This window comes from Peromyscus eremicus, chromosome 4, assembly GCF_949786415.1.
Source record: "Peromyscus eremicus chromosome 4, PerEre_H2_v1, whole genome shotgun sequence".
NCBI lineage: Eukaryota > Metazoa > Chordata > Mammalia > Rodentia > Cricetidae > Peromyscus > Peromyscus eremicus.
The window spans coordinates 104,694,626-104,718,818 of NC_081419.1; the positions used below are offsets into that span (position 1 = coordinate 104,694,626).

The following is a 24,193-nucleotide window of genomic DNA, read 5'->3' on the forward strand; positions in this document are numbered from 1 at the left end:
AGGCAGAGGCAGGTGGATCTCTATGAGTTCGAGGCCAGCCTGGGCTACAGAGTAAGTTCCAGGACAGGCTCCAAAGCTACACAGAGGAAACCCTGTCTCAAAAGAAAAAAAGGGGGGGGGCAGAAAGAAAAAGAAAAAAAAAAAAAAGCACTTCTTTGGTAATTGAGCCCTTTCCTTAATTTTAGTCCTGAAATGTCCCATGCAACAATGGGTGCAGTGAAATGTGCAGGGTAGCAAGCACAAGTTTCCAAAATAAATTATTTCCAAAACACTACAGGTAAGGAAAGACTTTAGTTTATACTTGCGATTTTCATCTTATTTGATGTGTGTGGGTGTTTTGCTTGCATGTGTGTCTGTGTATCACTTGTGTGCCTGGTGCATGCAGAGAGGCCAGAAGAGGGCATGAATCTGAAGGAGGAGGAGGGACGATGAGGGTCCAGAGCAGCGGGGCTCAACCTTCCCCACGCTAAGACCTTTAATACAGCTCCTCATGTTGTGGCGAACCCCAAGCATAAAATTATTTTCATTGCCACTTCATAACTGTAATTTTGCTACTGTTATGAATAGTAATGTAAATATTTTTTGAAGACAGAGGTTTGCCAAAGGGTCGTGACCCACAGGTTGAGAATGACTGGTTTAGAGGCAAGAAAGGGAAGGAAAAATGTTGTAATTTTATTTTATTATTTTTTCATAAGATAATTTTATTTTACTATCCAAAATTAAAAAGAACTGATGAGATGACAGCGGTGCCTCATGCGTCGAGCACCCAGGAGGCTGCGGACCTGAAGCCAGCCCGAGTACAGAGTGAGAGCAGACTTCAGACAAAAGATGAAGGGAGGAAGGGAGAGGGAGGAAGATTAATGTTAGTCTTCTTTTTCTGTACTCGGACCAGGAAGGACAGCTTTAATTAACTATATGGATAAACAGTATTAGGGACTTTACCATGGTAGAATTTTCAAAGACTCTACCACTCAGAACTACTGACAGTCAGATAATTCTTCATCATGTAACTGGGGATTTCTTATGCATTTTGAGATGTTTAGCAGCATCCCTGGCATCCACTAGAGGCCAGTAGTACCAGGGACCGAACCACGGCCACCAAAAATGTCTTCAGCCATTGCTAAATGTCCCCCAAGGGACAAACCTGCCCCCAGCTGAGAACCACTATGCTCAAGTGAGATCATCTGATATCAAATGCTTGCTTTCATGCCCTCCCCAGCTGCCTTGCAAAGGTGCCCTGTCTCTTGTCCAGTTTTACTTGTTTGCTGTACGGCTCCTGACTCATCCTGCAGACAATTTATAATGCTGAGTATATGTGATATCAGAGATGGCTCCTGGGCAGCAGCCACAGCAGCATCAACACACGCAGTGTCTCCAAGCCAGAGAAGGCAAACTGCAGGCAGAAAGCCCGCATTGTATTAAAGTCACACAAAAACAATTCCCAAAGACGGCTGGACAATAGGCCCTTGTTCCTCAGCTAACGATCCACATACAATCTTCTTCCTCACAAGAGCAGCTTACAAGAGCAACTAACTCATCCTTGCCTCAAAGCTCAAAGTGCTTTCACTGGGCAACAGCACACAATCTGACCCTTCAGTGAAAAGAAGCAGGGGCAATCCTAAGAAAAACTAGTACACTGCCAAGAGATAATTCCAAATGCTGATGTCTGCTTTTGGTCTCAAAGATGACTTAGCCAGTAAATGTATTCTAGAAACCGCTTGTTGATAGTCTGTTATGCAGTGTGTGATCAACAGAATATATTACTTAATAGGTCAATTAGGAAATGCATTTTTTCACTATTAAAAAGACAAAATCGTATCAGTTGTTAATCCTAGCTACATGGGAAGCTGAGGACGGAGGGTTGCCAATTTCAAAACTATTAGGACACCACACATCATTCAAACAGTAAAACAAAATAAGGCAAGGATTTACTAGAGCACTGGACTATTTAAAATTCGACCACATTTTTCCATTAAAAGATCATGAATGGTGTGCTGGGTGTTTATCTTTAATCCTAGCACTAGGGAGGCAGAGGCAGGTAGATCTCAGAGTTCAAGGCCAGGCTGGTCTATACAGTGAGTTTCAAGCCATTTAAAGCTACATGAGACTCTGTCTTCAATAAACAAACAACAAAAAAACAAAACCACAAAAACAGAAACAGAAACAAAAGATCATAAATTGGGGCTGGAGAGATGGCTTAGCAGTTAAAAGTACTTGCTACTCTTCCAGAGGACCTGGGTTTTATTCCAAACACCTGAATGATAGCTCACAACCATCAGTAACTCCAGTTCCAGGGGATCCAATGTCCTCTGCTGGCCTCTGAGGACACCAAGCACACATATGGTGCACATACATACATGCAAGCAAAACATACATACAATACATTAAAATTAAAACAATTATTTAAAAAGATTATGAATTAAGGATCCAAAGAAATAAACCACTCTCTTCTACCTTTTGCCAATATAACATAGACTTACCATCTAGAATTTCTTCAGAAAATCCCGTTTTCTCAAAATCAGTGGTGTTCTGACTGTATAAACCAAACAGAAGGTAATTTGCCAGCTCTCTGCAGCCTTCATTGTACCTGCTGTCAATCCCTGCAAGGCAAAGATGGCTGTCACTAGCTGTCTTATACCATAGACCACAGTAAGCGCCAATGATTTACCCAGTTAGTAAAGTCCCGATGGCCAGAGGCAGTTCAAACAAGTTTTCAGCTAAAACTAAATAAACAACCCCTCATGAAAGAAACAGGCTGAAGCATAAGGCACCTTCCTTGGATCTCAAGATCTACACAGACAGGGGAAATTAAACAAAGATTACTAAGGCTGTTGATTTCTGAAAAGCATTTTTTTTTCTTTCAGTTTTTAGTTTACATGTATGGGTGTTTGGCCCACATGTACGTGTGTGTACCATGTATGCCTGGTACCCAATGAGGCCAGAAGAACACCCTCTGTAATCCGTGAGATCCCCTAAAATTGGAACTACAGATGGTTGTGAGTCACCATGTAGGTCCTTTGGAAGAACATGAAGTGCTCTTAATTACTGAGCCACCTCCAACCACATAAAAAAACAATTCTTAAGAGTGGAAAGAAGCAGAAAATATGGTCTTCTACTGATTTACTAAAGATCTTGGAATACTTTCAGTTAGCCCAAGAACAGATTTCAAAGAGATCTTTATGAAAAGTGTGTGATCAAACAAGAGCAAGTTAAGGTGGTTTGAAGAAGAAGAGGACAAGAAGGCGGAAAAATCAACACTAACCCTTCTTCTTCACAAGCGTCAGAAGCGATGCTTAACACTGCACTGTAAGGTGTAGTGTAGTGATATGTCCCTGCAGATGGCCCTCACTAAGGTTAGTCTAGAGAGGTTGGACCAGAGACAAAAGGAAATTAAATGACACAGTTTTTACTACTGCCTCTCACTGTCTGGGGCATCCAGGACTACAGACTGGGCAGGATGGCAGGGGCAGGGGCATGCAGGGACTGTCTATATGATTTTTAAAAGGACGGGTTACATACGGCAGGAGCTCCAAGAATGGTAGGAGCTCCTTAGGTCACTGACATCTCTCTTAATACAAAAGGAGCCGATTTCACAGGGATGAAAATTGGGAAGACTCTAGCCTACGATGTACCTTACATGATAGCATTATTAGAATACAAACCACTGCTGCTGTGAGTCCCACCTTATCAGAGCACTGACCTAGGATGCAGAGAATCCCATCAGGTTGAGACTTGCTGCTCTGTGTCAGGATGCTCTGAACCTGGCGGAGTCGGCTGCAGCTGCAACAGAACAACACAGTTTCCTGAGTGAAGCAGTGTAGGAAAGTCCCTAAAAGGCACACGCAAGAGGAATGGTTTTGTTAGGTATGGAAATTGACACTAGTCTCTTTCATCAGAACCATCCCCTTCTCTTCCATTTTCTGGACAAGATGATTATGTGTAAGTGGTCTAGACTATCTGGACTACTGATTATGAACTAGACTCTCAGTGGCTCTTGAAGTTCAGTGAAGGATGACACCAAGGCCCCATTCACAATCAATCAGGAGATGATTCCAAGAATTTCCAATATCTTTTGACTTTTGCTGGTTCTGAAAGAAAAGTTTGCATGCTGACTCAGCCTAGTTTTAGTCTTTATCAGTCTGTCTCAAAAGCAACAAACAAGGGGGGCAGGAGGGGGGAGAAGAAGGGAATCCGTGGCTGATATGTAGAACTGAATTGTATTGCAAAATAAAAATAAAAAAAAATTAAAAAAAGTAACAAACAAAAACAAAAATTGATATAAAAGGCTCAATAAACTAAGCTCCAATTCATCCACATGACTACCCTTACAGAGTCTCAGCACAGGAGATACACTCGATTTCTAGAGAGCTATTACTCCTTTGGCAGACGGACACTCCTTGCACCCAGGCAAAGTGTAAGGAGACGTGTATCCTAAACAATACAATCTCTATGGACTCTACTGCCTTCCTATCTCCCTCAGTAACCCCAAAGATGAGGACCCAATGTTATGGTCAAGCCTGATCCTTCACCACCTCCAGGTCTAACCCCCCACGCCCAATTAACATTTTTAAGTGTTCAGTATCATTAATCATTAGGGATGCAAACTAAAACTACTCTGAGATTCCATTTTACCCCAGTCATAACGGCTGTCATCAAGAAAACAAATGACAAGTGCTGACAAGCATGTGGGGAAACAGCCCCTATCTACTAGTTGGTAGGGATATCTGTATGGTAGGGGTATAAACTGCAGAGGACGCTATGGGAAACAATGTGTGGACGTTTCTCAAAAAGCTAGAATTAGAACTACCATATGGCCTAGCTATAACACTCCTGAGCATATACACAAAGGACTTCACATCCTACAACAGAAATACTTGCACATCTATGTTTATTGCTGTCTATTCAAAATAGCTAGGAAATGCAATCAGTTATTGCTGATGGATTATGAAAATGTGAAACATATACACATCAGAATTTTATTCAGCTATAAAGAAAAATGAAATTATAAAGATTTCAGGAAAACAAATGGAGCTGGAAAATATTACAATGAGATAATCTAAGCCCAGAAAGACACATACTGCATGTTCTCTATTATATGCAGTTCTAGCTTTGAGTTTTCTTTTCCTTTTAAAAATGTTAATTATGGCCAGGTGGTGGTGGCACATGCCTTTAATCCCAGCACTCGGGAGGCAGGGGCAGGCAGATCTCTGTGAGTTCAAGGCCAGCCTGGGCTACAGAGTGAGTTCCAGGAAAGGCACAAAGCTACACAGAGAAACCCTGTCTCTGGAAAAGAAAAAACTGTTAATTATGTGTGTATGCGTGCAGGTGCCCACAGAGGTCAGAGGCATAGGATCCCCCTGGAGTTAAAGACAGTTGTGAACAACTCAATGGTGGTGCTGGGAACTGAACTCGGGTCCTCTGCACAAGAGCCACCGCTCCGGCCCCTAGCCAGAAAGGGTGAGAGAAGGAGGGTGAGGAGCTTCAACTGAGGGAGGGGGGAGGAAAACAGGAGATATGAAGGAAGAGGGAAATATTGGCAGTTAAGGGTTAAGGAGGTTGGGGATAGGGGTTTGAGGGAAAGGAAAGGAGTAGGGGTGGGTTAACCAAAACTAAGGATTTATAAAAAAAAGCCTCATGGAAACCCACTAACTATGTCATTTTAAAATAAGACTTAAGGGGCTGGAGAAATGGCAGTATTTAAGAGCACTTGTTGCTCTTCCAGAGAACCAGAGTTCAGTTCCCAAGACCCAGGTCCAGAACCCAGCACACATTTCGGCAACTTACATCTGCTTGTAACTCCACTTCCAGGGGATCCAATGCCCTCTTCTGGCTTCCTGAGGCACTTGTACATACACGGCACACACACCCCCATCCCACCCCCACACAATATGACTTAAAATGAGTTGACTGGAGGCACCCTGCAAGGATGGACAATGCTGTTCCCAGAAGACATGGGCTATTAAATGAAAACTCCAGTACCAGGCACTGGATACTACCCTGTAAGTTATTGCTCAGGGAGGCTCCAGAGGCTCCCCAAAACAAGACAGACTACGACCACTCCTCTTGGTTGCCCACCAGAAACAGAGAGTAAAGAGCTGGAGAGATGGCTCAGTATTAAGAGCACTGGCTGCTCTTCTGGGGATCTGGGTTCAATGCCCAGTACCCACATAGTGGCTCACAATCATCTATAACTCCAGTTCAGAGGATCTGACACACTGTTCTTGCCTCCATGAACACCAGGCACACATGTAACGCATAGAAATGCCTACAGACAAAACACACATATGGAAAATTTCAAAGAATATATTGCAGGCTGGGCATAGTGGTACAGGCCTTTAATTCCAGCACTTTGTAGGCAAAGGTAGGTATATTTCCATAAGTTCAAGGTTAGCTTGGTCTACATAGTGAGTTACAGACTTACCAGGACTCACAGTGAGAGATTCTCATTCTCTCTCTCTGTAGAAAAAAAAAAAAAACCAAACTACTGCAGAAGATATCACACATTTTCACTGCATGACAGAGAAACACATCTGGAACTGACTAGAGAATTCTCTCCCGCTGGGCAGTGGTGGCGCACACCTTTAATCCCAGCATTCGGAGAGGCAGAGGCAGGTAGATCTCTGTGAGTTCAAGGCTAGCCTGGACTACAAAGTAAGTTCCAGGAAAGGCGCAAAGCTACACAGAGAAACCCTGTCTCAAACAACAACAACAACAAAAACCAAACCAAACAAACAAAAAAACGAGAATTCTCTCCCTGATGGTCAGCTTCCATAGTGCTGGAATGTGCTATACAGGCTGCTAGAGGAGAAAGACATCTGTGGTCATACCCAACACTGGACCCTGCAGGCTATAATAACGGTCTGCCAGGCAAGATGTGCCCACTGGTATAATAATGTCATGAATGTTATGGGTTCACTAACCAGCTTACGGTTGGATTTGAGGCCTGTAGCACAGAAGGAAATTCATAAACCCTTGGCTGGGGTGGTCATGGGAACTAGGGGAAAACTAGTACTACTGCTTTTTGAATGCATGTCACTGAACTGCTTCCTAAATATTCACATTCACTCTTACAGCCATGCTCCTCCCAACCTTGCTCAGAGAAGCTCCTTTCTGCAGTGGGTAGCGGTTACTGCAGAAGCTCCCAACTGGTCAAATGCTGAGAGTAAAACAGGTGCCTGTGAGTTACTAAATGGGGCACTCATAGAACCCCACCACCCCAACAGGGCTTAGTGACCATCACAGAAGCAGAGGGAAAAAGACTAATTGCTGGAGGACAGGGCGCAGGACTGTGAAGTGCTGTCCTCCAGACAGGACACAAGCCCGGCCCTCACGAACTCACAGTGTGTGTGGATGCCCGCAAGATCAAGCCAGCCAAATGTCTTTTTTTTTTTTTTTTTGGTTTTTTGAGACAGGGTTTCTCTGTGTAGCTTTGGTGCCTGTCCTGGAACTCACTCTGTAGACCAGACTGGACGAACTCACAAAGATTCGCCTGGCTCTGCCTCCCAAGTGCTGGGATTAAAGGCGTGCGCCATCACCACACGGTCAAATGTCTTGTATTTCTTTCTTTCTTTTTTTTTCCTTTCTTGAGACAGGGTTTCTCTGTGTAGCCCTAGCTGTCCTAGAACTTGCAGAGATCCGCCTGTCTCTGTCTCCCAAGTGCTGGGATTAAAGGTGTGCACCACCACTGCCCAGATCCAGTCAAATTTCAACATGGCTGGGAAAAGGGCTCATGAGTCCCCATCCCTAGCTCAGGAGCTATTGGCAGTTGATGGCTGCTAGGGGAGGGAAAATCATGTTTACTTGGGGATGTGGTTACCCAGCACAGTACAAAGTATCAATTCTCCTGAAATTAACATGCAGGTTTAACACAATTCCAATCAAATGCCAAGAATTTTATGGATACAGAAAGGTTTGTTCTAAAATATATGGACGCTAGTGAGACGACAGAGTTCTAGGCCAGCCAGGGCTATACAGTGAGACCTGTTTCAAAAATAAATAAAGAAATCCATGTGGTAGGCTGCGTGAGTACTCATCATACTATCCTTGCACTTTTTCCATAGTTTTATAATAAAAATAGAGGCTATGAGGAGAGTCGTATGGAATAACAAGATTTTAGAAGCAACAGTGTAGAGATGTCAAGATATTTTAATATGAAATAAGTTCCTTTCCCTAAAAGATGGCGCCTATCTGCCCCTGCATGTTTTCTATTTTAATGCAGGACTGATCTTGCAGTCACTTCCCCACCGGAAAGACTTTGCAAGTTGGATCTTTGGCCCATTTTCTATTCAGGCCAGTATGCTGACTGACTGCCAAGGTTACCAAGAGCCTTGGTTTACAAACTTATAACCAGCCGCTGACAAAAAGCATGACCAGATCATGTGACCAAGAAACAAAAAGTGTTTCCCTGGCAACTGCTGTTGAAAGCCAAGACAATACTGAAAATAGGAGACTTTTTTCCTACTTGTATCCTGTCCAGTCCAAGTAAAGTAGGAGCACATAAATGTAAAGGGTGTCTTTTTTCCTTAAGTAGAACATTTTCCTGATCAGTGTTTTTTATCAAATAGGTAAAACTAAATTCAGATTTTTCCACCTTTGCACATTTTCTTGCTTCTCAAATTTAATCTTTAACCAGAATATAGCCGACTTGTCACTGAACCATGAAGCATTTCAGTTACTTGTATTTACTTTTAACTAAAAGCAAAAAAAATCCCCAATGAGTTCAAAGAAAAGCACAGTCACTCTATCCCCACCCAGCACCCAGAATTAATCAGTTAACATCTAAGCATATCTGTGCTTTATTCATATTAGTGCTTTTTGAAACTATATGTGTAAAAATACTAGTTTTCTGTCCTTTCATAAAGAATAGAAAATTTATATAAAACTAAAGTTTTCATTGATCCTTATAGCCAAAGGTCATATATATGATAGTTTGTTACATGTCGACATGAATACACCCCAAATTCCACAGTAACACTGCCATGCAGCTCACAGTACCTGAGCAAGGCTGGGACATCCTGGATAGGCCTGTGTTTGCTCACAACTTACAGAGTTTCACCTTTAGAAGTCATGTAGAAGACATGTAGTGGGTGTGCTGGCCAGTTTTATGTCAACTTAATGTAAGCTAGAGTCATTGGAAAGGGAGGGAGCCTCAACTAAGAAAATACCCCCATAAGACCAGGCTGTAGGCAAGTATTTTCTTAATTAGTGATTGATGTGGGAGGGTCCAGCCCATTGTAGGTGAAACCAACCCTGGTCTGGTGGTCCTGAGTGTCGTAAGAAAGCAGCTTAAGGAAGAGCAAGCGAGTAAGCAGCACTCCTCCATGGCCTCTGCATCGGCTCCTGCCTCTATGTTCCTGTCCTGTTTTGAGTTCCTGTGCTGACTTCCTTCAAAAATGAACAGTGATGTGGAAGCAAAAGCCAAGTAAACCCATTCCTCCCCAAGCAGCTTTTGGTCATGGTGTTTCAACACAGCAACAGTAACCCTAATACAAACAAGGGTAAAAGGCTCTTAACACCAAACCTGGGTTTGATGGGCAGGACCCACAGGGTGAAAAAAAGCACAGATTCTCCCAAGTTGTCCTCTGACCACCATACACGCACCTGGAATGCATGCCCCCCCCCAACCAAATAAGTATGTAATAGATAAATGTAAAACAAAAACAAAAACAAAAAACCCACAAAACAACAACAAAAAACTCACGGAAAAGCTGAGGATACAGCTCAATGGTAGAACATTTGCCTGGCTCTGGGTACACTCCCTAGTACGAAAATATTCATATTCTCTCATTCTCTCTCTCTCTCTCTCATCCTCCCTCTCTCTCTCTCTCTCTCTCTCTCTCTCTCTCTCTCTCTCTCTCTCTCTCCCTCTCTCCTTCTCTCACTCTCTCCCCCTCTCCCCTTCCCTTCCCCTCCTCCCCCCCTCTCTCCAATGCTTCCAGGCTGGTAATATAGTCCAATGGTGAAGCACTTACCTAACGTGTGCCATCCTGGGTCCAATCTCTAAAAGAAGAAGGCTGCCTCTACACTATTATTTATTCCTGGGTTTCCTTGGGTTTGGAAATAGTTTGGGCATGAGAGATGACAACTCAATTGTTACCAATGGGCACACAGCAGAGGACTGGCTCAAAAACAGGAGTGGGGCCCTTGGCATTCTCAGGTTTACAGTTGCTGGGCAAAGAGAACCAGAGACTGCCATTATGGCTGCAGAAAGCGACAGTGGCAACAACCTGGCTATCAACTCCCAGCCAGTGTAGAGCAGACACCCGCAGGGAGCCAGCCTGCACTTGTGTTCTTGTGAGGAGCGAGTCACATAAGCAGAGACCTTCTTTCAAAGGCACAAGAAGCCCATGCAGGATCTCCTTCTGCTCACTAGTTTCTCTATCACTTCACCACTTAAACTAGAAAAGATGCTGCAAGTTCTCCAAACCAGTGTCTCATGTGAAACGGCACGAAAAAGACACTGAACGAAGGGCATGTCTTCCCGTTTTTGTTTTTGTTTTTCATGAAATTCTAATCAGTCAGCAGCCTTGGATAATCTTTCACACAGGTTTGGCTTTTTTTCTGGAAGCTTCAGTTCACAAGTGAATACTGTTGGTGTATGCCAGGTGTGTGCAGGTGCCTGTGGAGGCCAGAAGAGAGCACCAGATCCCTTGGAGCTGGAGTTACAGGCATTTGTGACAAGCTGGCGTGGGTGCTGTACCCAAACTCTTTGCAAGAACAGCAAGTCCCCACAGAGCCACCTCTCCAGGCCCTCAGTTCTCAGGTAAGCCTTTACTAGAAGTGTTCTGAAAACAGCAGTAACATAGGAAATGACCGATTCTTTAATAAAATCACTGTTAGCTTAATTGACAGCAGTGTGGAGGGAAGTAAGTTGAACCTGGGAGGTCAATTAAAAGTCAGTGACAGGTGCACACCTCTAACCTCAGCAATTGGGAGGTATAGGTGGGAGGGTCAGGACTTCCAGGTCACCCTTGTGTTGTAAGACACTATTCCTGGGAAGACCAATAAATGTCTTCTCATCCCAGATTTGGAACTTAGGATAGACCAAAGTAAGGGAACCATCAAAGTCCAACTCGGTGAACCAGTGAGTTTTATTGGGGCTCCTGACAGGAGCAGAAATGACTCAAAGACAGCCCATCACCAAAGCTGTCAGTGTGGGCGACAGCTCACAAAAACTGGAAACGTGGAGCTCAGTGCACAGCCTGCAGGCAGGCTCAGCAGGTCAGAGTGACTCGTTCTGGGAGCTCAGCTTCCCTGAGTCTTCGAGGCAGCTCTGGTATCTCCATCTCTTCCAGGTGGACTGGCTGCTCTGAGAGTGTCTCTTAACTGTTCTTATTGCATAGAAGATCAAATCATATTTAAAAGTAGAATAAATAATACTGCTGGGGACACAGCTCAATGGCAGAGTCCTTGCCTAGCAATCCCAAAGCCCTGGGATTAGTCTCAAGCATTGGTCTGTCAGTGCCATTAAAATGAAAGAAAGAAAGAAAGAAACAAACAAACATGGCATCTAGGTATGGACATATATGAATGTTCAATGAATAATTCTTTCAACTTTTCTGTACTTTTGAAATTCTTCGTATCACAACGTTAGAGGGAACCACAGTAGGAATAGTAAAAGCCGCCATATCTGAATTAACCTTAATTAATAGACTCAGGTCTTGATTAGAATGAGGCAGGGTGCCGGGCGGTGGTGGCGCACGCCTTTAATCCCAGCACTCGGGAGGCAGAGCCAGGCGGATCTCTGTGAGTTCGAGGCCAGCCTGGGCTACCAAGTGAGTCCCAGGAAAGGCGCAAAGCTACACAGAGAAACCCTGTCTCGAAAAATCGGAAAAAAAAAAAAAGAATGAGGCAGGGTGACGAGACCTGGCCTTTACCATAAAGCTGCTACCATTTACTTCCCTTGTCAAAATTAAGAACCTGGAAGGAAAGGCAGAGGCAGGCGTGTGGCAAGGCCACAAATGCCATTTCCACTGATGTCCTACACTGGTGACTGTTGTAGAGTATTATTTCAAGCTGTGTTACTTTTGTTTATGTTGCATTTGTTTAACTCTGTGAAGCCGTGTTACTGTGCCTGTCTAAAACACCTGATGGTCTAATAAAGAACTGAATAGCCAATAGCGAGGCAGGAGAGAGAAATAGGCGGGGCTGGCAGGCAGAAAGAAATAGGAGAAATCTGGGAAAGAGTAGAAGTAGCCAGAGGAGGACGACGACTTCAGGGGCCAGCCACCCAGCTATACAGCAAGCCACAGAGTAAGACTTACAGAAGTAAGAGAACTGGAAATGCACAGAGGCAAAAGGTAGACAGGATAATTTAAGTTAAGGAAAGCTGGCAAGAAACAAACCAAGCTAAGGCTGGGCTTTCATAAGTCATAATAGGCCTCCGTGCGTGATTTATTTAGGAGCTGAGTGGCAGGCTCCCCAAAAGAGTAAAAAACACCAACAACAGGTGACAGGTAAGACAAAATTAATATTGCTATTGTCATGATCAAACATGGTTAACCACTAACCATAAAATGACTCAAACTGATACACATATGGTATGACTAAAGAACATGCTACTGTCACGTAACTATGTGGTAATTTTTACTTTTCTCCAGGTACCTCCACTGTGGTGGTTTGAATAAGAATAGCCCCCATAGACTGATGTATTTAAATGCTCAGGGAGTGGCACTCTTTGTTAGAGTTGGTATGGCCTTGGGAGAGGAAGTGTGTCACTGGTGTGGACCTTGGGGTTTCAAATGCTCAAGCCAGGCCCTGTGTCTCTTCTCTTCCTGCTGCCTGAGGATTTGGATGTAGAACTATAAGCTACCTCTCCAGCACCATGTCTTCCTGTGTGCCAGCATGCTAGGAATTCCTACCATGATGACTGGACTAAACTCTGAACTATAAGCCAGCCCCAATTAAATGCTTTTCTTAATAAGAGTTGCTATGGTCATGGTGTCTCTTCACAGCAATAGAACACTGACTAAGACACCACCTCCACACAGCCACAACATTCCAGTGCAATATAATCCTCACTCTACATAGTTATCTCACAGCGGTAGAATCAAAGAGCTGTTGACCCGTACTCATTTTCCCTTCCATTAAGAATACACCCATTTTACCTAGGTTAGCAACAGGTCTGGGAAAACTCTTGTAAGGGAACTGACTCAACTAAGAGGACTACTCCTCCTTCCCTTCTCTTACCATGAAGACTACTCGCTAATGTCACCAAACAAAGCACAGAAGCACCCTGGATCCTTGATAACTTTACACCAGAAAAGGCCTATCCTCCCCTGGAGGATATCTTTTGCAACAGAGAATAAATGCTCAAGTCATTTTTGCTAAGAGTCTCTTACTAGCTACTGAATGTAGTTCCTGATAGACCACCTGATTTAAAATGGTTAAAAACTAATGCTCAACTCAAACATGTCTATACAAATTTCATGAATTTGTATTAATAAATGGTAAATTCAGCCAGGCAGTGATGGTGCACACCTTTAATCCCAGCACTCAGGGGAACAGGCAGGAAGATCTCTGTGAGTTCGAGGCCAGCCTGGTCTACAGAGTGAGTTCCAGGACAGTTAGGGCTACAGAGAAACCTTGTCTTGAAAAACCAAACCAAAACAACAACAACAAGATGCTAAATTCAAGAATTCCATAAAATGAGTCATCGCCAACCGAAAATGCTATCCAGAGGTCTGCTCACTGTATTCTGATATTTTCCTCGCTGTTCCTTCTTCTCTTTGACTGACTGTGAGCATGTCTCTCGCTTCCTGCTCTTTGTAAAAATCAGTTCCACAAGTATTCATTCAAGAAGCACCTACAATTATCCCCCTCACATCTCTGACTGCTTTATCGAATTCAAATATAATGTGGAATCCTAGATTAGATCTTAGAAGAGAGAAAGTTCATTTGGGGAAATAAAGTCTAGAGTACTAAACTCCAGGTAAATGAAAGTTTACTAATTAAACTGAAGTGTTACACCAACACTGATGCCTTCATTGCAATAAATGCACCATGGTTCTGTTCTGCAGTTCATCTATAAATCTAAAATTATTTCAAAATTGAAGTTTTTTAAAAGCATGCTAAGGGCCCAATGAGATGACTCAGTGGGTAAAGGTACTAGCCGCTAAGTCTGACAACCTGAGCCAGAGTCCCCAAGCTCCATACGGTGGAAGGCAAGCACCTCCTCCCTCAAGTTGTTCTCCAATTGCCATACCATAAACACCAACATGTACACACACACACACACACACACACACACACACACACAGAGTAAATAAACATAATTTAAAATGTTAGAATATTAAGTAAAACAAGATGTGGTGGCACACACCTTCAATCCCAACCAAAAAATATTTTGAAGTAGGATAGTATATTTCAGCAAGATCTTCACTAATTCCTTAGTATTAGTTGAGATAAGTTAGGTTATACTTTGGTTAAGGAAAAATTCTAGGGCCAGAGAGATGGTTCAGTGGGTAAAGGTGTTTGCTGCTAAGCCTTGTCGACCTGAGTTCAATCCCAGGGACCTAAGGATCTACACAGCAGGATACTCCAGATAAGCTGTTCTCGGATCTACACACACACACACACACGTAATTTCTTTAAAAAAATTTTGAGGCTGGGCGGTGGTGGCGCACGCCTTTAATCCCAGCACTCGGGAGGCAGAGCCAGGCGGATCTCTGTGAGTTCGAGGCCAGCTTGGGCTACCAAGTGAGTTCCAGGAGAGGCGCAAAGCTACACAGAGAAACCCTGTCTCGAAAAACCAAAAAAAAAAAAAAAAAAAAAATTTTGAAGTGGGGCAATAGTGGCCCACACCATCTCTGTGAGTTTACGGCCAGCCTGGTCTACAAAGCAAGTTCTAAGACAGCCAGGACTGTTACACAAAGAAACCTGTTCTCAAAAAAACAAAACAAAACTTTTTTTTTTAAAGACAAAGTCTCATTACACAGCCCTCACTGGTCTGAAACATGCTATATAGACCAGGCTGATCCCAAACTCACAGAGATCTGCCTGCCTCTGTCTCCCAAATGCTGGGTTTAAAGGAGTATATTAACCACCCCAGGCCAAAAAATTTTTTATTCAGGCTGCAGAGATGGCTTAGCAGTTAAAACACTTGATGCTCTTGCAGAGGACTTCGGCTTGATTCTCAGCACCAACATGGTGGTTCAGAACCATCTGTAACTCAAGATTCAGGGGATCCAGTGCCCTCCTTTGACCTCTGCAGACACCAAGCATGCATATGGTGTGTGGACATACACAGGCAGGCAAAACATTAACACATAAAATTTTTAAAAAATCTAATAGCCGGGCGGTGGTGGCGCACGCCTTTAATCCCAGCACTCGGGAGGCAGAGCCAGGCGGATCTCTTGTGAGTTCGAGGCCAGCCTGGGCTACCAAGTGAGTTCCAGGAGAGGCGCAAAGCTACACAGAGAAACCCTGTCTCGAAAAACCAAAAAAAAAAAAAAAAAAAAAAAAATCTAATAAAGGGGTTGGAGAGATACTCAGTGGTTAAGAACACTGACTGCTCTTCCAGAGGACCTGGGTTCAATTCTCACCACCCACATGTCAGCTCACAAACGGCTGTAATTTCAGTTCCAGGGGATCCAACACCCACGGCAAAACACCAATGCACATAGAATAAAAATAAATTAATAAAAAAAAATAAAAAATTAAAAATAATTTTTTTAAATTCCAAAACCCCAGTGATACTTAACTTCTTTCTCATGCTCACTCTGGATCCCAGAGTGATGGAGGAGCGGCCATTTGGAGCAATAACAGCCACCACAGCAGAAGGAAAGAGAGTAACAAATTACACTGTGGAAGCTCTCACTGAAAAGGACTACAGTGTTATTTTTATGCACATTTCACTAACCAAGAGCTAAGAGCTGAGAACTCAAGCCAATTTGGAAGGGGAGAACAACTCTAATTCTACATGCTTGGGGGACAGAAACCAAAATTATCTTACAGACAGCATGATGACTAGCATGACCTTAGAAAAGAGGCTCTAATTCTGAGGAACAATATCTTCACTTGGTCTCCACTCCCCATCTGTGAGAACGGGCTCTCTCACAGAAGAGAACCATGCACTCACAAGTGCTCTCTATGCTCCCTAGGAATGTGACTTCACTAGTTAGGCCCGCCTCTTTCATCACTTGGGAAAGAGAGAGAGAGAGCAACCAAGAAACCAAACTCAAGAAAAACCAAATGCAGCTGCCAAGAAAGTGTTGAGATGAAACTTGATAGAAACCCTCAAAACGTCAAGAGTCAAGGGGAAAGCCAGGCATGGTGCAAAGGCCTGAAATCTCGGCACTTAGGAGACTGAGGCAGGAGGATCAACCAAGTTCAAAGCCAGCCTGAGCAACAGAATAAGACTTAATTCAGAAACACTAGGGAAAGTAAGGAAATAAGAAAAGCATGTTTAACTACAGGGAGGTGGAGAAATGAGGGGACTCTTCACCAAAATTTCTTTACCAAAGGCCAGATGTTAAACCATGCACTGTCTGAAGTCAAGTTTCAGTCAAACCACTTTATGCAAAGTTCAGTTTAGGTATGATTAATAAAGTCAGCCAACATGTGTGCATTTTTAAATACACACGTATGTGTGTACGTTCGTCTGTGTGAGTGTATGCTGCATGCCTGCCAGTGCCTGTGAGTGTCCAAGTGTCCAAGTGTCCAAGTCTTGCCACCAAGACTGATGACATGAGTGGGATCCGAGACCAGCATGATGGAAAGAAAAAATCAACTCCGAAAAGTTGTCCCCCGACTGCCACATGTGCTGTCACACTTACACACACACACACACATCTTTGGTTAAGCAAATAAAAATATGAAGCTGGAAAGATGATGGCCCAGCCGTTAAGAACACGTACTACTCTTGTAGAGAACCTGAGATGAAGTCCTAGCACCCATGTCCGGCAACTTACAACTGCCTGTAACTCCAGTTCCAGGAGATCCAACACCTTTACTCACTGGGCACCTGCACTCACCTGCACATTCCCACAGACAAACACAGTATACTCATCCTTAAAAATAAACCTAAACTGAAATATTTTAAAATGCAATTATTTTAAAAATTCAAATAAAGGTTACTGAGCTTGTCATGGGGACACAGTTCAGAGGGAGAGCACTTGGCTGCCATTTACAAGGCCCCGGGTTTCATCTCCAGCACCACACCAAACAAATGTGGCACTTGGACACTCACAGACAGGCACGCACCCCTTCAGACAGCCTAGATTTATTGGATGGGTGCTCCAAGGTCGAAAGCATCCTGTTCAATATGCGTACAACATTCAAACACTTTCAGTGAGACTATCTGGCAGAAGCACCGAGAGAGAGTGGAGACTGTGTCCACAAGCAGCTAACCACTACACACTGCGAAGAATTCTTGAGGGGCAGAGAAATTCAGTGTCAAAGTGGAAGCAAACCAGGACTCCTGGATGCATTGTTTCGTTACTATCTAATCGCTTCCCTCTTCTTTCGTGTCTTAAGTCATCCAATAAACACACTGCCAGAATGTGTGAAGGAACCCTGGGATATCAAAGGAGAGAATTAGTTTGGGGGCTTGCAGAATGGCTCCGTGGGTAAAGGCACTTGCTGCCAAGCCTGAGCGAGTCCAATCCTGGAGACTCCAGGCAAGTTGTCCTCTCACCTTCATGCTCTCACTGTGGCCTGCACCAGACAGACAGACAGACACACTAAAATAAATGTAATTTAAAAATAAAAAGTTTTTTACTCTTCATAGACTTGATCCAATTAAAACAAACAACACCCCCTAAATTAAAAAAAAAAAAAAAACCTCTACAGAAAACAAGGCTGGATGTGATACAGCACTTGTTTAGTGTAAGCAATGCCCTGGGATCTGACCCTCAACACTGGAGGGAAACGCTCACACATGCACACAGAACATTAAAATACCCAAACAAGAACACAGAAAAAGCAGGTCAGGCATGGTGGCACAAGCCTTTAATGCCAACATTCGGGAGGCAGAGGCAGGTGGGCCAGCCTGGTCTACAGAGTGAAGGAAGGCCCGCTTCAATTTAAAAAAAAAAAAAGACAGAATATAGGAAAAGCCATTCTAACATATTAGTTGACAACCCCCTTTCAAGGGAACAATAACATGTTTGCTTTGCCAAATGGCTGCAAGTACGCAAACAAAAAGCCTCTTCTAGTTTAATGACAGCTTAGCAGTGCCCAAACCTCAGTGACTCTCCCTTCCCTTTCTTATAGGTCCCTACTGCAACACCTCCACCACTCCAACCTCCACGTTTCGCTGGCAGCCAGCCCCATACCAGCTCGGTCACAAACAATGCCCAGACTATCAAGGTCAGCCCCAAAGACAGAAAGCAGAAATCGGAAACAGATCTTCCGTACAGAAAAGGGCAGGACGGCCCTCCCTAATATCAACTCCCCTCCCCATACACCGGCACTCCTGGGGCACTCCTGGGGCACTCCTGGATTCTATCAGGGACCTGGTGTCAGCCGCTTTTGGGGGGTCCCGAGCCTTCTTTCCCTATCCATCCAGGGTTTTTTTTTTTTTTTTCCTCCTGCGCCCCCAATGACCTTCACGTCCCTGCAACGGGCGCTCCCCAGGGTGGAGGGGGCATGGGATGCAGTAGGCAGGGACAGGTGAGGGGAGACGCTGCCGATGTGCATGCAGGGAGCCAGGAACTCTATCACCGAGCTGCGGTCTGGGGCAAAGGCTCTGGACACTTAGGAGCACAGGGGGTCATGCGGCAGAGTTTCTGGGGCGCCACTCGCGTGCAGACAGGGCCTCTAGCGGTGGGCTGTCTGTGGGAAAGCTTCCAGGGGAGACCAGTCCGTGGGGTGGGGATGTCACAATGGGGTCTTCCCAGGAACCGCGGTGGGTTGTCGAGCCACAGCCACAGCCACAGCACGGTCCCTCCGGAAGGCCGCCGTCCCCCGGCAAACGTTCTCCAGGGAGCCGTTTCAAACAATCCTCCGCAAGGAAGCCATATCAGACCACGCCCTGCCGCCCGAGGCGTAGCCGCTGCACGGCGCATCCCCGGCCACCCTCGGCGGCTTCGACCCGGCGTACCTGACGGAGGCCGCCCCACGGCCAGAGGTGCCAGCGAAGCGCGCGCGGGGCAGCCTCGGCTGCTGTGGGGCGAACGAGTCCATGGAGGCTGGCTGCGGAGGACCACCGGGCCGCGGAGGGTCGCTGGGGCCGGCACCGCAGCGGGCTAGCGGCAGGGCGGAGCGAGGGCGCGCCGAGGGGGCGGGGCAGGCGCGCGCGGGCACGTGGGGGGCGGGGCGCGAGCGCGCGCCGCCGGGGGCGTCAGGGAGCGTCGGGCAGAACGCTTGGACGTGCCGCTTCTGGGCCAGACCGATGCGGGGCGCGGGCTGCAGGACGCGGGTTCCAGGACAACACACCTCCGAGCCCTATAAGGTCGTGCAGCGTCCCGGGGATTCAGTGGGAACCGCAGCCATATTCGCGGACGCGCCCGGGGCGGGGTCTCGCGCCAGCTCCGCCCCTCCTCGCCCGGCGGTGCTGGGGTGCTTCAGGTCTGTCTGGACCTGGCGTTTTATCCCTGGGTCTTCCGAACACCTAGCTTCCTGTCTGTAGTTGCTTGCTTCTCGTCAGTTGCACACCCACCTTTGAAACATTCGGTCCCTTAGCGATGCGTCCTGTTCAGGGCACTGGCATCAGAGGGCTCACAGTATCCCAGGAGATCCCTCCCTTTGCAGTTCAGATCCTAGTTAGAATTGTTTCCAGCTGAGGTCAGTGGACCAGAAAGTCTCAGAGCCCAGGTCTCTTCCTGAATAAAGTGGAGGGATGCCCACATCCTTTATCTACAGGGCCTATTTAATGATTACGTCCAGCCCGTGTCCTAAATTCATCTTGTCATAGTAAATTTTAACAACCCGGGACCTTTTCCTGCTATAGTGATCAGCGTTTGAATCATTTATAAATAGTGCTGGCTGAAAAAATAAAACCCTCCTTCCGCTCATAAAGATTTTAACAATCCCCAACGTGTCTCCTGCAGGTTTAACGGAAAGAAGATCAAAATAAGAGGGAAATAAAAGTATTTTTTATATTCAAGAAAAGAAAAGAAAATTTGCCTCCAGACCCAAATCGTGAACGTGTAACCATTGTTTAAAGGTAACCAACACAGGCTCTGAAAAATCAGCCAATCAGAGATAGCCTCTCTTCAGGGGCTTCCAAATCAGCCAGTTATCAACAGCTTCTGAAAGCCAGCTAATCATTAACAGTAGCCCAATCAGCAGCTCAATGACTGGGCTTCGGAATGAAAGAGCGGTTCTCAGCCGCTTTGTTCCGCAGACCGCAGTAACAGCCATTAGTCAGTAAATTGCTAAACGGTCAATTTATTGAAACACCACAACCCCCTACAGACCCAAACGCTATATACATCTTTGGCTTTGTTCGGAGTCGGCTTTGAGAAATCAGCTTTCCTTTGCAAGCAAATGTGATATTCACCCCGCCCCCTTTGATAGGTTTTATGTAGCCTAGGCTGGCCTTGAACCACTGAGCCTCTAGCTTCAGCCTCCTAAATACTGACATTACAGGTCTGCATCATCATACAGCTGGAAGGCTGATATAATTTGTAGCATAGACCAAAATTGTGTGCCATTGGACGTTTGACTAATGCCGTGGTATGCATATACCACATCTTGTTTATTCATTTATCAGGTAATTGAATAATGGGTTATTTCCACGTTTTCTGTGCCTTAGCTTGATGCCAATATGAACAGATGTCGACAAGTTTTTGTGAAGACTTTTTTTTCTTGTATATGTAGTATACTCTTCACAGTATACTGCTTGATCATACAGAATCTCTATGTTTAATAATTTGAGGCAGTTCTAAACGGTTTTAGAAAAAAGCTACATTTATATTAACATTATCAAGGTATGAGGATTCCAATTCTTCCACATGTTCCCAAACATTTAATGTCTATCTTTTGGATTATAGTCATCTTACTGGACATGAGGCAGTAGGTTTGTTATAGTCATCTTTTCATGTGATATTGGAAATAGTGTTAACGAGAATTCCTGGAAAGAATCTGTGTCTGCAAGACTAACTGAAAACTACAGTGATGTGGAGAGGTTGGAATGTGGTAGGTCCAGATGCTAATGACCTTGTCTTGGGCTACCTTTGGCCCCTAGAGTAGCCATTTCTTGCCCACCTTTGTGTCAGAACTAACATCCTGTGACTAATAGATTAAAACCTTTGGGATATATTGATTTGAGCAGACTACTAGCTTCTGCTAACCCAAAAGCTAAGAATGTCTTAGGCATTGTGGCGCATACCTTTAATCCCAGCACTCTGAAGGCAGAGGCAGGCAGATTTCTATATGAATTCAAGACCAGCCTGGTCTACATAGTGAGTTCCAAGACAGACAGGGCTATGTAGAGAGACTGAGACTGTGTCTCAAAACAAAACACACACACACACACACACACACACACACACACACACACACACAATCTAAAACCCAAACCAAAAAAAAGCTAAGAATGTCATCAGTTAGCATCTTAGGCCTATAAAAAAAGCTTACCCTGTCTTGTTGTAACTGCCTCTCTGATGTACCCACCAATGTATTTCAAACTTGCCTTGATTTTTTTTTTTTACTTTCTTTGTTCTGTAAAACTATAAAAACTTCATGAAACTGCTTCCAGCTGGGTGGTGGTGGTGCACGCCTTTAATTCCAGCACTCAGGAAGCAGAGACAGGTGGATCTCTGTGAGTTTGAGGTCAGCCTGGTCTACAGAGTGAGTTTCAGGAAAGGCTCCAAAACTACACAGAGAAACCCTGTCTAAAAAACAAACAAACGAATAAACAAAAAACTTCATGAAACTGCTTCTATGTTGAAACAGACTTTGGGGTAATCCGAATCTGTGTTCAGCTCCAGTTTTCTGGAGCCATGGTCACTCAAAAATGGCTCCAGAATGAACAATGGGCCACCAAGTTACCATGCAAACTGAGTCATGCCCATTATGAGCTGGCTATTATCAGAATCACAAGGCCATGAAGTAGGGCATACACAACAGCAATCCAACCAATATCAAATGGAAGTGGTATAGATGTAATCGGGCCCAAGCTGGGTCCTGAAGGCACAAGCAAGTTATGTGAAGAAGTTGCCCAAATGCCTATGGTTTCTACTCCTGTTACAAGGCCTTCTGTTTCCAAACGTACCTATGGCCTCAGGAGGTGTGCCTACAATCAGTTGACTGAGGAAGAAAAGACCAGGGCCTGGTTTACTGATAGTGCTGCATGCTATGCAGGTACCACCCAGAAATGGACAGCTGGAGCATTACAGTTCCATTCTAGGAACCCCTAAAAGACACTGGGAAGGGAAATCTTCACAGTGGGCAGAACTCTGGGCAGTACACATGGTCATACATTTTGCTTGGAAGGAGAAATGGCAGATGTACCATTGTTTACTGATTCATGGGCTATAACCAATGGATTGTCTAGATGGTCAGGGATGTGGAAAGAACATGATTGGAAAACTGATGAGAAAGACATCTGTGGAAGAAGTATTTGGATGGCTCTCTCCAAATGGGCAAAGTATGTGAAGATAATTTTGTCCCATAAATTTTTTTTGACAGGATTTCTCTGTGTATCCCTGTGTATCTGAAAAATCTCTCTGTAGACCAGGCTGGCCTCAAATTCAGAGATCCACCTGCCTCTGCCTCCTAAGTACTGGGATTAAAGGCATGTGCCACCGTGCCCAAATAATTGTGTCCCATAAATGCTCATCAGAAGGTGACACTGAAGAGTTCAGTAATCAAGTAGATAGGATGACTGGTTCTGTGGACAGTCAGACTCTCTCCAGCCACTCCTGTCATTGTCCAAAAGGCAGTCCAAATATCCAGAAATGAGCTCAACCTGAACTAAAGGAGGATTTCTGGCAGTTAGATAAAAGCCAGCATCCCTCAGGAACTTGTGAAACTGGTTCTCATCTGCCAGAAGGAGTCATTTCCCTTCCCTCTGGCAGAACAGACATATGGCTCCATTGACATATACCTGTAACTGTGTATCCAAACTCTTGCTGGCCTCCAGGCTCCCTCAGTGTCACAAGTACCTGCTATACATTTCAAAGTCCACACTAGTGTCCTAGCTCTTCTCACCTCCCCAGGCTTCCCTCCTCCTTTTGTTTTCCTTATAATGGCAAAGTGTGTGGTCCCGTGTCCACCCCGCCCCAAATTCTCACTATGCTTTCTCTGTTCTCCATTCCTTGCTTGTTCTTCCTTCTCTCACAGAGAGTCCTAGCCGTCCCCAGTCTTTTGGTCATATTCAGTCTACTTCCTTCTCTGCTTTGGACTCTTCCAGATGCCTCTGGCTGTTCTCTCATATCTACAATAAAAATCTTAACCATATCATGGAGTGGTCATGTCAGCGTTTCTTTACTGTGCCTCCTCAAATACATCTGGTGCCAAAACACAGTAGGGGCCCAAATGGACCTCTTTCCCAGGGGCCCAGCCTGTGCTAACTGAACAAAGCCATCGATTTGACTGGATCATTTGTTTCTGCCGGCTTCTGCCACCCACCATATTTGACTCCAAATTTTAGAGTCCACCTCGGCAGCCACTTCCCCACCTGCTCTCATCGCTCATCTCATCTACTGTGTCTGGTAAGTGCTTCCTTGGAGTGGCCTGCTCCGTCTCTGTCTCGCTCACTTCCTGGAGTCTACTGCTAATACAAAAGTCATGCCTTTCTCATCCCACCTGGCCCAGGAACAAAGTGGCCATCATGGGAGAGATGGAGGTTATGCATAAGCTCAACAATATGGACTTCCTCTCACCAAGGCTGGCCTGGCTACAGCTGCTGCTGAGTGTCAAGTCTGCCAGCAGCGAAGACTAAAAAGAGTCTCTGATATGGAACCATTGCCCTGGGTGACCAGCTAGTGACCTAAGGTAGGTTGACTACATTGGACCACTTCCTTTATGGGAAGGTCAATCCATGCTTTGTCCTTTCTATAATAGATACTTATTCTAGTCATGAATTGCCTTTCTTGTATGTAATGCTTCTGCTAGAACTCCATCCATGTACTTATAAAATGCCATATCCATAGCCATAGTATTCCCCACAGCATTTCTTCTGACCATAGAGCTCACTTCACAGCCAGAGATGTGGGCAATGGGCCTATGCTCATGGAATCTACTGGTCTTACCATGTTACCACCGTCCTGAAACAGCTGACTTGATAGAACAGTGGAGTGGCCTT

The 24,193-nt window shown here is 44.9% G+C and overlaps 1 protein-coding gene and 1 long non-coding RNA gene across 5 annotated transcripts in view; one reads left to right on the plus strand and one right to left on the minus strand.

The window, feature by feature from the left end:
* Dnaaf9 (dynein axonemal assembly factor 9) overlaps nucleotides 1-21,543 on the minus strand; it is a 137,401-nt gene extending 115,858 nt beyond the window's left edge. For 2 of the 4 annotated variants that reach the window (XM_059261441.1, XM_059261440.1), the window contains exons 1-3: nucleotides 19,043-19,204; nucleotides 3,701-3,780; nucleotides 2,481-2,600 (exon numbers count right to left, since the gene is read on the minus strand). In XM_059261441.1, the coding sequence (XP_059117424.1) occupies nucleotides 2,481-2,600; nucleotides 3,701-3,780; nucleotides 19,043-19,125 (283 nt within the window). In that variant the 5' untranslated portion in view covers nucleotides 19,126-19,204. Of the gene's footprint in view, nucleotides 1-2,480; nucleotides 2,601-3,700; nucleotides 3,781-19,042; nucleotides 19,206-21,522 lie in introns of those variants that run through there. The other 2 variants (XM_059261443.1, XM_059261442.1) reach the window with 2 other exon arrangements.
* LOC131909672 (uncharacterized) lies at nucleotides 19,287-22,577 on the plus strand. Its single transcript, XR_009378897.1, has 2 exons — nucleotides 19,287-19,509; nucleotides 19,992-22,577. It is a non-coding gene; the product is annotated as an uncharacterized LOC131909672 (long non-coding RNA).
* Nucleotides 22,578-24,193: the final 1,616 nt, after the last annotated feature.